This window comes from Leuresthes tenuis, unplaced genomic scaffold, assembly GCF_036924035.1.
Source record: "Leuresthes tenuis unplaced genomic scaffold, fLeuTen1.0.hap1 SCAF_9, whole genome shotgun sequence".
Classification (NCBI taxonomy): Eukaryota; Metazoa; Chordata; class Actinopteri; order Atheriniformes; family Atherinopsidae; genus Leuresthes; species Leuresthes tenuis.
In genome coordinates, this window is record NW_027325363.1 from 1753601 (window position 1) to 1770258 (window position 16658).

At 42.9% G+C, this 16658-nt stretch overlaps 1 protein-coding gene across 1 annotated transcript; it reads left to right on the forward strand.

Annotated features, from left to right (window-relative positions):
- The first annotated feature begins 5024 nt into the window (after positions 1-5024).
- cox7a1 (cytochrome c oxidase subunit 7A1) lies at positions 5025-16431 on the forward strand. Its single transcript, XM_072391877.1, has 4 exons — positions 5025-5131; positions 11198-11284; positions 15218-15302; positions 16256-16431. Exons 1-4 carry the CDS (start codon positions 5117-5119, stop codon positions 16312-16314), a joined length of 246 nt encoding a protein of 81 aa, XP_072247978.1. The 5' UTR covers positions 5025-5116; the 3' UTR covers positions 16315-16431.
- Positions 16432-16658: the final 227 nt, after the last annotated feature.

Genomic DNA, 16658 nt, shown 5'->3' on the forward strand with positions numbered 1-16658 from the left:
CTGCCACAGCTTTGCTTTGTATCAATGCAGAAAATCAGGAAGTGAAATTACGATTAGTTTCACTCTTAATGCAGAGAGGTCCATTTTAGAGGAAGCAGACCCATCGCACCACTTCCTCCACCTTTTAGGTTTCTTTACCCGGTTAAGGCTGCAAACTGTGAAGACTTCTGCTTTCACAGGAGCATCTGCAGCCTGAACAGGTTACAGATGCTCAGCAAGTGAAGCAGGAAACCAAACTCTCAGCTTCTGATCCTAAAAACAAACCTGGGAGGGAACACAGATGGAAGAACCAGCACAAATCCCCATTTAAAAACATTCTGCCGCCAACAAATAAGCAAATAAATGTTTAAAAGTCCACATTTACTCACTTTACTCACAGCCTCCTGAGAGGAAACTCCTGAGACTGTTTGGAGTAAAGTGACTTAAAGCTGTCAGGTGATCAAACGAATTATCTTCTTTAACTTTTATTTAATGTCAGATAATATGAATTCATTCAGAGCCAATGAAAACAGTTCCTCAGCTCAGGAAACCAACAGATTAACTGAAGCTTCTCTCTGATCTAATCCCCCGTCCTGAGCTGCATGAGGCGGCTGTGGAGAGAAAAAACTCCCTTTTAACAGGAAGAAACCTCCATCAGAACCAGAACCAGGAAGGGTCCATCTGCCTGGACCAGCTGGGGCTGAGAGGACAGGAAAGAGGGGACAACAAGCAGCGTAACACCAGGCCAGAGACACCTGCTGAGAGAGAGAAACACAAGTTAATGACAGCAATGATGTCAGAGGGAGGAGAGGTGCATCATGGGAGCTCCCCCAGCAGCCTGGGCCTATAGCAGCAGAACTATGGGATGTTTCAGGCTCACCTGAGCCATCCCTAACTATAAGCTTTATCAGAAAGGAAAGTTTCAGCCTGATCTTAAAGGTAGAGAGGGTGTCTGCTTCCTGAAGCCAAACTGGCAGCTGGTTCCACAGAGAGGGGCCTGATAACTGAAGGCTCTGCCTCCCATTCTGCTTTTAGGGGCCTGATAACTGAAGGCTCTGCCTCCCATTCTGCTTTTAGGGGCCTGATAACTGAAGGCTCTGCCTCCCATTCTGCTTTTAGGGGCCTGATAACTGAAGGCTCTGCCTCCCATTCTGCTTTTAGGGGCCTGATAACTGAAGGCTCTGCCTCCCATTCTGCTTTTAGGGGCCTGATAACTGAAGGCTCTGCCTCCCATTCTGCTTTTAGGGGCCTGATAACTGAAGGCTCTGCCTCCCATTCTGCTTTTAGGGGCCTGATAACTGAAGGCTCTGCCTCCCATTCTGCTTTTAGGGGCCTGATAACCGAAGGCTCTGCCTCCCATTCTGCTTTTAGGGGCCTGATAACCGAAGGCTCTGCCTCCCATTCTGCTTTTAGGGGCCTGATAACTGAAGGCTCTGCCTCCCATTCTGCTTTTAGGGGCCTGATAACTGAAGGCTCTGCCTCCCGTTCTGCTTTTAGGGGCCTGATAACTGAAGGCTCTGCCTCCCATTCTGCTTTTAGGGGCCTGATAACTGAAGGCTCTGCCTCCCATTCTGCTTTTAGGGGCCTGATAACCGAAGGCTCTGCCTCCCATTCTGCTTTTAGGGGCCTGATAACCGAAGGCTCTGCCTCCCATTCTGCTTTTAGGGGCCTGATAACCGAAGGCTCTGCCTCCCATTCTGCTTTTAGGGGCCTGATAACTGAAGGCTCTGCCTCCCATTCTGCTTTTAGGGGCCTGATAACTGAAGGCTCTGCCTCCCATTCTGCTTTTAGGGGCCTGATAACTGAAGGCTCTGCCTCCCATTCTGCTTTTAGGGGCCTGATAACTGAAGGCTCTGCCTCCCATTCTGCTTTTAGAAACTCTGGGAACAACAAGGAAACCTGCAGCCTGAGAGCAAAGTGCTCTGTTGGGGAAATATCCAGCTGTGAGATCTTTAAGATGTGATGGAGCTCGGTCATTAAGAGCTTTATATGTGAGGAGAAGACTATACGTCCATCTTAAGATATCCTGCCTAAAACGCGAAAAAAACAGCTGGAATGGGGTCATTAAGGGTAATAATGAGGCTTAGAAACAAGAATAAACATTGATGAATGTTGGAGAAGAATGTTGGAGAACTTTGAAACAACAAACATACTTTCTATCCCAACTTCTTCTAATTTTACAGTAAAATTTTACATCTAAAAGCCTTAGACTGACAATTAAAAGTGTCTTTGAAGCAGAAAACAGCGACAGGAAAGTCCAGTGAGTTTTTATGGAGGTTCATTTTAGAGCAATAACTTTTAAAGGAACACCAGAGCAAACTTAAAGAGTTAAAAAAGCCTTTTATGGAAGGTAGTTCTGCTTCAATCCCAGGTTAAAAGGCGTAAAGGAACAGGTTTACAGGCAGCATTATCTCTGCTTCCTGCAGCCTGAGAGCAAAGTGCTCTGTTGGGGAAATATCCAGCTGTGAGATCTTTAAGATGTGATGGAGCTCGGTCATTAAGAGCTTTATATGTGAGGAGAAGACTATACGTCCACCTTAAGATACTGTGCCTAAAACGTGAAAAAAACAGCTGGAATGGGGTCATTAAGGGTAATAATGAGGCTTAGAAACAAGAAAAAACATGGATGAATGTTGGAGAAGAATGTTGGAGAACTTTGAAACAACAAACATACTTTCTATCCCAACTTCTTCTAATTTTACAGTAAAATTTTACATCTAAAAGCCTTAGACTGACAATTAAAAGTGTCTTTGAAGCAGAAAACAGCGACAGGAAAGTCCAGTGAGTTTTTATGGAGGTTCATTTTAGAACAATAACTTTTAAAGGAACACCAGAGCAAACTTAAAGAGTTAAAATGCCTTTTATGGAAGGTAGTTCTGCTTCAATCCCAGGTTTAAAGGCGTAAAGGAACAGGTTTACAGGCAGCATTATCTCTGCTTCCTGCAGCCTGAGAGCAAAGTGCTCTGTTGGGGAAATATCCAGCTGTGAGATCTTTAAGATGTGATGGAGCTCGGTCATTAAGAGCTTTATATGTGAGGAGAAGACTATACGTCCACCTTAAGATATCCTGCCTAAAACGTGAAAAAAACAGTTGGAATGGGGTCATTAAGGGTAATAATGAGGCTTAGAAACAAGAAAAAACATTGATTAATGTTGGAGAAGAATGTTGGAGAACTTTGAAACAACAAACATACTTTCTATCCCAACTTCTTCTAATTTTACAGTAAAATTTTACATCTAAAAGCCTTAGACTGACAATTAAAAGTGTCTTTGAAGCAGAAAACAGCGACAGGAAAGCTCAGCCAGTTTTTATGGAGGTTCATTTTAGAACAATAACTTTTAAAGGAACACCAGAGCAAACTTAAAGAGTTAAAAAAGCCTTTTATGGAAGGTAGTTCTGCTTCAATCCCAGGTTAAACGGCGTAAAGGAACAGGTTTACAGGCAGCATTATCTCTGCTTCCTGCAGCCTGAGAGCAAAGTGCTCTGTTGGGGAAATATCCAGCTGTGAGATCTTTAAGATATGATGGAGCTCGGTCATTAAGAGCTTTATATGTGAGGAGAAGACTATACGTCCACCTTAAGATACTGTGCCTAAAACGCGGAAAAAACAGCTGGAATGGGGTCATTAAGGGTAATAATGAGGCTTAGAAACAAGAAAAAACATGGATGAATGTTGGAGAAGAATGTTGGAGAACTTTGAAACAACAAACATACTTTCTATCCCAACTTCTTCTAATTTTACAGTAAAATTTTACATCTAAAAGCCTTAGACTGACAATTAAAAGTGTCTCTGAAGCAGAAAACAGCGACAGGAAAGCTCAGCCAGTTTTTATGGAGGTTCATTTTAGAACAATAACTTTTAAAGGAACACCAGAGCAAACTTAAAGAGTTAAAAAAGCCTTTTATGAAGGTAGTTCTGCTTCAATCCCAGGTTAAAAGGCGTAAAGGAACAGGTTTACAGGCAGCATTATCTCTGCTTCCTGCAGCCTGAGAGCAAAGTGCTCTGTTGGGGAAATATCCAGCTGTGAGATCTTTAAGATGTGATGGAGCTCGGTCATTAAGAGCTTTATATGTGAGGAGAAGACTATACGTCCATCTTAAGATACTGTGCCTAAAACGTGAAAAAAACAGCTGGAATGGGGTCATTAAGGGTAATAATGAGGCTTAGAAACAAGAAAAAACATGGATGAATGTTGGAGAAGAATGTTGGAGAACTTTGAAACAACAAACATACTTTCTATCCCAACTTTTTCTAATTTTACAGTAAAATTTTACATCTAAAAGCCTTCGACTGACAATTAAAAGTGTCTCTGAAGCAGAAAACAGCGACAGGAAAGTCCAGTGAGTTTTTATGGAGGTTAATTTTAGAGCAATAACTTTTAAAGGAACACCAGAGCAAACTTAAAGAGTTAAAAAAGCCTTTTATGGAAGGTAGTTCTGCTCCAATCCCAGGTTAAACGGCGTAAAGGAACAGGTTTACAGGCAGCATTATCTCTGCTTCCTGCAGCCTGAGAGCAAAGTGCTCTGTTGGGGAAATATCCAGCTGTGAGATCTTTAAGATGTGATGGAGCTCGGTCATTAAGAGCTTTATATGTGAGGAGAAGACTATACGTCCACCTTAAGATACTGTGCCTAAAACGCGGAAAAAACAGCTGGAATGGGGTCATTAAGGGTAATAATGAGGCTTAGAAACAAGAAAAAACATGGATGAATGTTGGAGAAGAATGTTGGAGAACTTTGAAACAACAAACATACTTTCTATCCCAACTTCTTCTAATTTTACAGTAAAATTTTACATCTAAAAGCCTTCAACTGACAATTAAAAGTGTCTCTGAAGCAGAAAACAGCGACAGGAAAGTCCAGTGAGTTTTTATGGAGGTTCATTTTAGAGCAATAACTTTTAAAGGAACACCAGAGCAAACTTAAAGAGTTAAAATGCCTTTTATGAAGGTAGTTCTGCTTCAATCCCAGGTTAAAAGGCGTAAAGGAACAGGTTTACAGGCAGCATTATCTGTGCTTCCTGCAGCCGGCACACAGTTTGGCCTCTACAGCAGATCGTAGTTTGGCTGCGATTCAAGAACACTGATACTGTCTGTGTGTGTCCTTGTGAGGGTGAAGGAGGCAGCGCTGCTCAACATGAACCATTTGTTGGTGAGTCGTCTTTATGCTTCTGTTTTCTTGCTTCTGAACAGTTTGAGGTGGAGACAGATGAAGTCAGAGGGAGGATCGGTGGCTGCTCGGCTCTGACCTCTGAGTGTTAGAGGTTGAGTTTGAAGGTATGACCCATGTTTACAGACAGGATCCCTTCAGGTAGCAGGGTTTTTCATCGCTGTGCAGCTCAGCACGAACACAGACGCTGCAGCACGAGAGCAGCGACAGGCAGCAGTCTGTCAACCCCATAAACAGACTAAACTGATCAGTTTTACATGTTATAACATTCCTAAAAGGCTTAAAGTAACTTTTACAGCCACAAATTGGAAAAACTTGGGATAGTTTTCTGCAAAAACAGTTATTTTGATGTTTTTTCTTACTTTTACTTCCTGTCAGACAGTCTGAACTCAACAGATTTCCTGTTCAGCTTCATTTAATCTGTGAACAAACATCATTTCTACACCTCAGACCTGCAACATCCCATAAAAGATCAGAAAACAGTGAATCTTTTCCCACTTTGTTTCCTTCTGCCAACACTTAAAGCCGTTCTGACTCTGAGGAAACCAGGTGATGCAGAGTTCCAGCTGTTATTTTGTCCCATTCTTCCTTAAACAGGTCTGAATACCAATAATGACCGAATTACACCAAATAATGATCAAAATATACCAAATAATGACCAAATATACCAAATAATGATCAAAATATACCAAATAATGACCGAATTACACCAAATAATGTCCGAATTACACCAAATAATGATCAAAATATACCAAATAATGACCAAATATACCAAATAATGATCAAAATATAGCAAATAATGACCGAATTACATCAACTAATAACCAAATTACACCAAATAATGACCGAATTACACCAAATAATGACCAAACACTTTGTTTCCTTCTGCCAACACTTAAAGCCGCTCTGACTCTGAGGAAACCAGGTGATGCAGAGTTCCAGCTGTTATTTTGTCCCATTCTTCCTTAAACAGGTCTGAATACCAATAATGACCAAATTACACCAAATAATGTCTGAATTACACCAAATAATGATCAAAATATACCAAATAATGACCGAATTACACCAAATCATGATCAAAATATACCAAATAATGACCAAATTACACCAAATAATGACCAAATTACACCAAATAATGATCAAAATATACCAAATAATGACCGAATTACACCAAATAATGATCAAAATATACCAAATAATGACCGAATTACACCAAATAATGACCAAATTACACCAAATAATGATCAAAATATACCAAATAATGACCGAATTACACCAAATAATGTCCGAATTACACCAAATAATGATCAAAATATACCAAATAATGACCGAATTACACCAAATAATGACCAAATTACACCAAATAATGACCAAGCACTTTGTTTCCTTCTGCCAACACTTAAAGCCGCTCTGACTCTGAGGAAACCAGGTGATGCAGAGTTCCAGCCGTTATTTTGTCCCATTCTTCCTTAAACAGGTCTTAAGGTGTGCAGCAGTGCGGGGGGGTGGTTGTTTCTCTGCTGGGGACAGGTCAGGACTGCAGGCAGCCAGTCCAGCACCCGTACCTCTTCTTCCTCAGCCAGGCCTCTGGAATGTGGCAGAATGTGGTTTTCCATGGTCTGCTTGAACAATGCTGGGACGTCCCAGGAAAAGATGTGGCCTTGAAGGCAGCACATGTTGCTGTAAAATCTCAGTGAGCTTTTCTGCATTAATGCTGCCGTCACAGAAGTGGAAATGAGCTTTGCCCCCTGATCCAACCCCATACCATCACAGAGCCTGGCTGCAGGGACTGGCTGCTGACAGCAGGCTGGATGCTGCTTTTGCTCTTTGCTCCATTTCTTCCAACAAAGATGTGGAATACTGATGGGTCTGACCACAGCACACATTTCCACCGTGTGACGGTCCATCCCAGACGCCTCCGAGCCCAGAGAAGTGGACGAGGTTAACATCAGGCTTCTTTCCTGCACAGTAAAGCTTGGGAATGGAACTCTGTATTGTGGTGCTTGACAAAGGTTTCCACAGTAATCCCTTGTCCAGGTGCTTCTATCAGCTGCTGATGAATGACGGTTCCTGATGCAGCGTCTGAGGGGTCAGAGGTCACGGGGTCCAGCTTAGGCTTGCTCCCTCGTCCTTTACACTGAAACTCCTCCAGATTCCCTGAATGCTTTAATGATATTCTGCTCTGTAGAGGCAGAAATATGCAGATCCCTTCCAGTCTTTCTCTGAGGAACATCGTTTTAGCTCCTCTGAACATCTTTGCTCCTCAGTCACATATAGAAATACCTTTTTCTTTTTTGTTCGCTCATTACTAGAACAGAATCGTCTCTGTTGCAACATATTTCATCTTCAGGTATATCAGGGCCGACTGACTCTGACAGATAAACAGTAAGTTTATTTTTGGTGATTTGTGGGGCTGTTTTTTGTTAAGAAAGGCTGAGAAAATCCTCCTGAGAAGACGTGGAGGCGGACGGATGACGGATGGAGACCTTTGTTTGATTGTTGTTTTTAAATGAGTTCTTAAATTCAGAAAAAGCTCCCCGGTTGGCCTCATTCACACAGAGAAAACATCCAATAGCTCCTCAAGAACTTGATGTGCCAATATAAAAGCTGACTGTGCTCCAAAGTGTCAGATCCAGGAATCCCAGAGTGGAAAGATTTTTATCAGGAGGTAATTCAAAGGTTCAAGCTCTACAGCGTTAAAGTCAAACATCTGAGGACTTCCTCCACTCCTGTTAATAATTTTCTCTTGTTGACAAACCAAAGTCCACCAACTGACCCTGGGCTTAATTACAGTTTCCCTCAGCTGATGGGAGACTGTGAAAGTTCAAAGTATCCATTCAGGGCAAGTTTAAAGCTTCTATGTGCTCTTAAAGGCTGAATTTGAATGCATTAAACATGAATCCAGTTGTGTTTGCACAGCTGCGAATCATCTTGAACTGTTCGTATCTTAAAGATATTTACTCTTCTGTTTAGTATAAACCCGCATGGTCCCGATTTAAGGCAGTTTCTGTTTCTTCTGGTTGAAAGACATGAGACAGCCGGGTCACAGCAGGGGGGGTAACACCGCCTCCACCTCACAAACCACAGGCTCCGCCTCCCTGTTGACTCGTGCTCCAGAGGTCGGGGGATCTGAGTGGCTGCCGGTGCCGTCAGTCCCTGGCGGGACGCCCCCAGCCACCCGATGTGACCTTGGGGGACAGTTAAACAGGCATGTGCACATTGCTGCACGGCGCAGGAAGTGGCAGCTTCAAAATAAAACAGTTTGGAGGACTTCTGTCAGTTTGAAAGGGAAGAAATGACAACCGGGGCCGGACTCTTATAGTCTCATAGGACTCTGACAGCTTGTCTGTCCTGTTGAAGGACGAAGGGAACGGTAAACAGCTCTGTTAGTACAGCATGTGCAGCATCTGAAGCATGAAAACATCTTTAAAGACGCTTTTTCACCAGCTGGTAAATGTGAGACTTTGATACTGACTTCATCTCAAAGGTCTGAACTGTGGGGGTCGAGGGAGGGTTCCTCACCATTTAATCTAACATGTTAGGGAAGCTGGAGTGATTTTAGGTTCTTAAAGGAAATGTAATTTATTTCTACAGCCCTTTACAGCAATTAATTTCGTACCAAAGTGCTTCACAGCAGATAATAAATAAAGAAAAGAATAAGTATAAAACAATAAAATAACAGTAAAAAATAATAAAATACAGCAAAATTGAATAAGATAATATAAAAGTGTCACCATACTACTGGGTATTAAAAGCCATCTGAAATAAGTATGTTAAAGTATGTTATAAATAATGACCGAATTACACCAAATAATGACCAAATTACACCAAATAATGATCAAAATATACCAAATAATGTAAATGTAAATGTAATTTATTTCTACAGCCCTTTACAACAATCCATTTCGGTACCAAAGTGATTCACAGCAGATAATAAATAAAGAAAAGAAGAAGTACAAAACAATAAAATAACAGTAAACGCAATAAAATACAGCAAAATTGAATAAGATAATATAAAAGAGTCACCATACTACTGGGTATTAAAAGCCATCTGAAATAAGTAGGTTTTTAGCCCTGATTTAAAGAGGTCAGAGGTCAGAAATAAGACGCATCTCGGGGGGGGAGCTTATTTCAGAGCCTGGGGGCACCCCAGGGCTTTTATTTTAACCTGAACACTTCCAGCTAAAGTTGATTTGTTGACCTCAGAGCTCTGCCAGGGTTACAGTTAAAAGCTCAGATAAATACGATGGGGTGAGGCCGTTAAGAGCTTTAAAACCAGACATTAAAAGTTTAAAATCAGTTCTATGAAGGACAGGAAGCCAGTGAAGGGAGTTAAGAACAGGAGTGATACGTCTGTTAGTGTTGGTTAAAGACGGGCAGCAGCAGCGTTTTGCACCAGCTGAAGGCGACTGAGAGAAGTCTGGGAGACGCAGACATAAAGTGCATCGCAGTAGTTTAACCTTGAACTTATTAGGGCAGGGAGGCTTTAAAACATTTTAACTTTGGCCAGGAGACGCAGCTGGAAAAAACTAGTCCTGACAACATTGTTAATTTGTTTGTCAAACTTCAGATGACTGTCAAAGGTCAAAGGTCACTCCCAGATTCCTGACGGTTGAACTGAGCTTTGAAGACAAGGTGCTAAAGTCAGCCAAACACAACACATTCAGTTTTATCATCATTTAAATGTAGAAAATTCTGGGCCAACCATTGCTAAATTGAGAATTTAAACTTTATAAAAGAGCTTGAATGCATTAAATGTGTAATAATTCAGACTGATGAACCTTTCTGGTCCAATTATTTAGAAAGAAACGACTTCACAGCGAGGTCTGACCCATGCAGTCGCACCTGTAACCAGCCTGCTGTCAGCTGTCTTTAACCTGGAAAACAGAAACAGATCGGTTCCTCTTCCTCTCGTCCTGACGTTCGTATCACAAGTTTCAGCCTGAGCGCCACTAAAAGCCGAGATGTTCAAATAATCAGCGTTTCTTCAGAGGTAAAAACCAGAGAAAAGTTGTTTGAAACAAGCTTCTGAGTCAGGGGATCTGACTGAGTCTGGGAATGATGTTTATCTACAACTTTAAGAGTTTTAAATCATTTAAAAGTGGAACAGGAGGCCAAGACAAATGCAATTTAACATCACTGGAGCCAGTGAAGTCCAAAGGAGAAGGTGGGGGAAAGTCAGATGTTGGTCAAGGTTCCCGGAGCACATGGAGCATATCTCACATCCAGAGTTACCAGAGTTGGGTTGGAGGAAAGAAGCGAGACGCTGGTGAAGGGAAGTAAAGTAAAGCTGAGCGTCTTCTACAAAACTGTGATGAGAGAAGAGAAGCGTGAGAGATAACATGTCAAATGAAAAGGGGTCCAAGGATTCTTCCCTGGGGGACTCCACCTGTTAGAGGTCAGCAAGTTTCCCTTTGATCAGAAAGAGGAAGGACGTCTTCCTGTCTTAATAAAAAGAAAATTCTGCATCAAAACTCATTAAAAAACAGTTTTAAATGTACAAAAATACCCTATTTTTAAAAAAAAATATTATTCAGAATGTTCTAAATAGAAGAGAAGTGGGCGCTGATGAAGAATAAAGAAGTGGAAGTGATACTGAGCTGGAAGAAATGAGTCAAATTCAGCATGAAGAGAAAAAAAAGAGCCGAAAAGGTTGTAAAATAATTAAAAACGTGTCACAGCTGTTGGTTAAAGTGTCCTGAAACGTGATCAGTGGAGTTTCTCATCACTTAAATTCTGCTGTTCAGATTTATTTAGTTTAATTTCACATTCTGGAGCAGAAATCATTTCAGCGCCGCTGGTTTCAGCTGGAGGGCGGTGAGGAGGAGGTTGAGCAGTCCGGGTCTGTAGTTAACTAACCTGAGCTCTGATTAATGGGGGGGGGGGTCATCTTATAACAGCCAAGAGGCTCGAAATGATCCCAAAATGGCTCCAAACACACAAAAGAATCCACAGAAAATCCCAGCAGTTCAGTCCACGTCCTGCGACGGGAACCCTGTGAGATCTCCGCTTTTCATCCCAGCTGTTTCTGTTTGTCTGTTCTTCCAGAAAGTTCCACTTCTGGCCGGCCGAGCTTTCAGCAGCTCCGCCCGACAGCTGAAGAACAAAGTTCCTGAGGCCCAGAAGCTCTTCCAGGTGAGAACGGACTCATCATCGGTTCTTTTTGAGCGCTGCTGCGTCTGCTCGAAGCGTCGGGGCGCAAAGCAGCTCCTGAACGCACCACAAAGCCAACAACACGCAAACATTAAGGTTTAACATAAAGAAACTGCTCAGATGGCCAAAATACAGCAGAGACAGATGTTCCAGATGTTCTCCACCGCTGTCAGTTTGCTGCTTTAGATAGCTCCCTGCAGACATTCAGAACTTCTGCCAAAACAGCTAATTTAGGAACATTTGGGCTGAAAGAAGCTCGGTTCTGTTGTGTTCTGCTGCGTCTGCTCGTAGCGTCGGGGCGCAAAGCAGCTCCTGAACGCACCACAAAGCCAACAACACGCAAACATTAAGGTTTAACATAAAGAAACTGCTCAGATGGCCAAAATACAGCAGAGACAGATGTTCCAGATGTTCTCCACCGCTGTCAGTTTGCTGCTTTAGATAGCTCCCTGCAGACATTCAGAACTTCTGCCAAAACAGCTAATTTAGGAACATTTGGGCTGAAAGAAGCTCGGTTCTGTTGTGTTCTGCTGCGTCTGCTCGTAGCGTCGGGGCGCAAAGCAGCTCCTGAACGCACCACAAAGCCAACAACACGCAAACATTAAGGTTTAACATAAAGAAACTGCTCAGATGGCCAAAATACAGCAGAGACAGATGTTCCAGATGTTCTCCACCGCTGTCAGTTTGCTGCCTTTAGATCGCTTCCTGCAGAGATTCAGAACTTCTGCCAAAACAGCTAATTTAGGAACATTTAGGCTGAAAGAAGCTCGGTTCTGTTGTGTTCTGCTGCGTCTGCTCGTGGCGTCGGGGCGCAAAGCAGCTCCTGAACGCACCACAAAGCCAACAACACGCAAACATTAAGGTTTAACATAAAGAAACTGCTCAGATGGCCAAAATACAGCAGAGACAGATGTTCCAGATGTTCTCCACCGCTGTCAGTTTGCTGCCTTTAGATCGCTTCCTGTAGAGATTCAGAACTTCTGCCAAAACAGCTAATTTAGGAACATTTGGGCTGAAAGAAGCTCGGTTCTGTTGTGTTCTGCTGCGTCTGCTCGTAGCGTCGGGGCGCAAAGCAGCTCCTGAACGCACCACAAAGCCAACAACACGCAAACATTAAGGTTTAACATAAAGAAACTGCTCAGATGGCCAAAATACAGCAGAGACAGATGTTCCAGATGTTCTCCACCGCTGTCAGTTTGCTGCCTTTAGATCGCTTCCTGTAGAGATTCAGAACTTCTGCCAAAACAGCTAATTTAGGAACATTTGGGCTGAAAGAAGCTCGGTTCTGTTGTGTTCTGCTGCGTCTGCTCGTAGCGTCGGGGCGCAAAGCAGCTCCTGAACGCACCACAAAGCCAACAACACGCAAACATTAAGGTTTAACATAAAGAAACTGCTCAGATGGTCAAAATACAGCAGAGACAGATGTTCCAGATGTTCTCCACCGCTGTCAGTTTGCTGCCTTTAGATCGCTTCCTGCAGACATTCAGAACTTCTGCCAAAACAGCTAATTTAGGAACTTTGGGCTGAAAGAAGCTCGGTTCTGTTGTGTTCTGCTGCGTCTGCTCGTAGCGCAAAGCAGCTCCTGAACGCACCACAAAGCCAACAACACGCAAACATTAAGGTTTAACATAAAGAAACTGCTCAGATGGCCAAAATACAGCAGAGACAGATGTTCCAGATGTTCTCCACCGCTGTCAGTTTGCTGCCTTTAGATCGCTTCCTGCAGACATTCAGAACTTCTGCCAAAACAGCTAATTTAGGAACATTTGGGCTGAAAGAAGCTCGGTTCTGTTGTGTTCTGCTGCGTCTGCTCGCGGCGTCGGGGCGCAAAGCAGCTCCTGAACGCACCACAAAGCCAACAACACGCAAACATTAAGGTTTAACATAAAGAAACTGCTCAGATGGCCAAAATACAGCAGAGACAGATGTTCCAGATGTTCTCCACCGCTGTCAGTTTGCTGCCTTTAGATCGCTTCCTGTAGAGATTCAGAACTTCTGCCAAAACAGCTAATTTAGGAACATTTAGGCTGAAAGAAGCTCGGTTCTGTTGTGTTCTGCTGCGTCTGCTCGTGGCGTCGGGGCGCAAAGCAGCTCCTGAACGCACCACAAAGCCAACAACACGCAAACATTAAGGTTTAACATAAAGAAACTGCTCAGATGGCCAAAATACAGCAGAGACAGGTGTTCCAGATGTTCTCCACCGCTGTCAGTTTGCTGCCTTTAGATCGCTTCCTGTAGAGATTCAGAACTTCTGCCAAAACAGCTAATTTAGGAACATTTAGGCTGAAAGAAGCTCGGTTCTGTTGTGTTCTGCTGCGTCTGCTCGTGGCGTCGGGGCGCAAAGCAGCTCCTGAACGCACCACAAAGCCAACAACACGCAAACATTAAGGTTTAACATAAAGAAACTGCTCAGATGGCCAAAATACAGCAGAGACAGGTGTTCCAGATGTTCTCCACCGCTGTCAGTTTGCTGCCTTTAGATCGCTTCCTGCAGAGATTCAGAACTTCTGCCAAAACAGCTAATTTAGGAACATTTAGGCTGAAAGAAGCTCGGTTCTGTTGTGTTCTGCTGCGTCTGCTCGTGGCGTCGGGGCGCAAAGCAGCTCCTGAACGCACCACAAAGCCAACAACACGCAAACATTAAGGTTTAACATAAAGAAACTGCTCAGATGGCCAAAATACAGCAGAGACAGATGTTCCAGATGTTCTCCACCGCTGTCAGTTTGCTGCCTTTAGATCGCTTCCTGCAGAGATTCAGAACTTCTGCCAAAACAGCTAATTTAGGAACATTTAGGCTGAAAGAAGCTCGGTTCTGTTGTGTTCTGCTGCGTCTGCTCGCAGCGTCGGGGCGCAAAGCAGCTCCTGAACGCACCACAAAGCCAACAACACGCAAACATTAAGGTTTAACATAAAGAAACTGCTCAGATGGCCAAAATACAGCAGAGACAGATGTTCCAGATGTTCTCCACCGCTGTCAGTTTGCTGCCTTTAGATCGCTTCCTGCAGAGATTCAGAACTTCTGCCAAAACAGCTAATTTAGGAACATTTAGGCTGAAAGAAGCTCGGTTCTGTTGTGTTCTGCTGCGTCTGCTCGTAGCGTCGGGGCGCAAAGCAGCTCCTGAACGCACCACAAAGCCAACAACACGCAAACATTAAGGCTTAACATAAAGAAACTGCTCAGATGGCCAAAATACAGCAGAGACAGATGTTCCAGATGTTCTCCACCGCTGTCAGTTTAAACCTGAAGTATCCCCACAAGTTTCCATTAATAACTCTGTTGTTGTTGGAGCAATAAAAAAAATCTTTTGTAGACTTTGCCTCTGGATTTTGGCAGGTAACGCTCACCAAGAGACATAAACACCCCAGAATCTGTCAAATGACTCCTATAAATCAGTACAAAAGAACATCTATCCATGAAGCGAAAACAACACGAGGCTCCAAACTTCTGTGGAATCGATGTTAATTACAAACAGAAAACTTGGCTCCTGCTGGAGTTTATTCATACGACACAAAACTGGGATAACATTTGTTAGAAAATAAGCATTTTGTCCACTTTTGAGTCTTTTACTGCGTGAATAAGTGGATTATTAACCAATCACCGCCTGATACTGACTGAATATCGAATGTTTTCAGCCAAAGTTTTCATTACAAGTGATTTATTGCTAAAAAAATGAAAGAAAATAGCATCAATCTGCATGTTTCATGTTCCCAAATGTAAAAGAAATGAGGGCTCGGCTGTTTGTTCAGTAAGTTCAGTTGTTTAACACTTTTATGAGCTTTTGATGGCGTCTCTGTGGCCTCTTTAACCCAATATTCGTGTGTACGGCTGTGCATGTGCAGGGTTTACAGTGATGTAACACCCACAACTGGAGGTGAAGCTAAAGAGAAGGTGAATTAGTTTTTTTATCGTTACAGGAGGACAACGGCCTGCCAGTCCATGTGAAGGGAGGAACCACCGACATGCTGCTGTACCGGGCAACCATGACTCTGACCATCGCAGGTAACCTGCGGAAAAGTTGCACCTGAAAGAGCTAATAAGCAAAAGAATGATGAAGTGAAACGATAAAAGCAACATTTAGATAAATGTACATGTAGACAAATGAGAAACAGTATGCTTTAATGTTCCTGTTAACCTGTTTTAGATGAGAAAGCAAACATTTGGGTTTAAATCACGACCAGTTTATCCAAACCTGCTCCAACATTTTCAGAATTTTAGCTAATGTTTGTAGTTATTTAGATCATTTGGAGCCCCGTTTAACCATAGCTGTGAGAACTTCAGAGTAAAGTAAACAGCTTTTCATCCAGACTCCACACATGTATTCAGCCAAAGGTTGAGGAGTCATCCCCCTGTAATCCTGGAAAATAATATTCATAGTGTTTGTTTAAAAGTAGCGCTCACTGGCTCCCCCTACAGGTGTGTGATGGAACATCATTCAAACTAATCTCCCTGTGAGCCCTGCACATGTGCAGCCAAACGGTGGCTTTAGTGTCCAGGAGTGCTTCAAAACAGGTCAAAAACAGGTTCATGGACTCCTCCAGTGTTGCTTTAGTGCTAAACTGTGCAGTTTTTAATGAGCAAAGCTAACCAGGAGTCAAACTTGGCTCTTAAGCTCATCAGTCATGTGCTTTATTAGGTTATTTTTGTGTCACGTAACACAATAAACCGAGAAAGACACAACGCAGTGATGGTTTCGCCGTGAGACAACAGAAGGTTACACACATCTTTTGGATGGCTCGATGACGTTTTATTGGTTGACTTCTTCTCCTTGGCTCTTAAACATGTCTCACCTCTCATCCAAAACTCTCAGATGAGAGGACGAAGTCCAGTTGCCCTTTTTCAAGCTCTTTGGGGGTTTTATCCCTTTGAAATGGGTCTGATTTTAGTGCCCAGTGGATTTATAGAGGAAATATCTGTAGTATGCAGTTAAAAATGTGTTTGTGATTTCTCTGCAGGGACCTGCTACTCTCTTTACTGGCTGCTCGTCGCCTCGATGCCTCAGAAGAAGGCGTAGAGAAGAAAACTGCTGTTTGTTATGTGTGATTCTACTTCATTTCATCACCATCCGTCCCCCAGCAGGACAGTGATGCTTATGTAAAACCTGTACAAAATTAAACTCACTCAGAGTTTGCCTCTGTGGTTTCTGACTGATGTTGGCAGCTCAGACGGAATTTTATTCCCGCCGTTTGGAGGCAAAACACCTGGTTAGCATCTAGCTTTAAAACTACCACAGATTTGTTGGAGATGCTTCAACAACTTTTCAACCGACTCTCAGCCAGGAACATCAGTCTTTAAACGCTGTTTACAGTCATCATTTGCAGCTGTAATGTAGATAAACTGCACATGTCAAAGTTAGCT

Coding starts and splice junctions, on each gene's coding strand:
- cox7a1 (XM_072391877.1), top strand. Junction 11,285..15,217: donor AGGCCCAGAAGCTCTTCCAG/GTGAGAACGGAC, acceptor TTATCGTTACAG/GAGGACAACGGCCTGCCAGT. Junction 15,303..16,255: donor CATGACTCTGACCATCGCAG/GTAACCTGCGGA, acceptor ATTTCTCTGCAG/GGACCTGCTACTCTCTTTAC.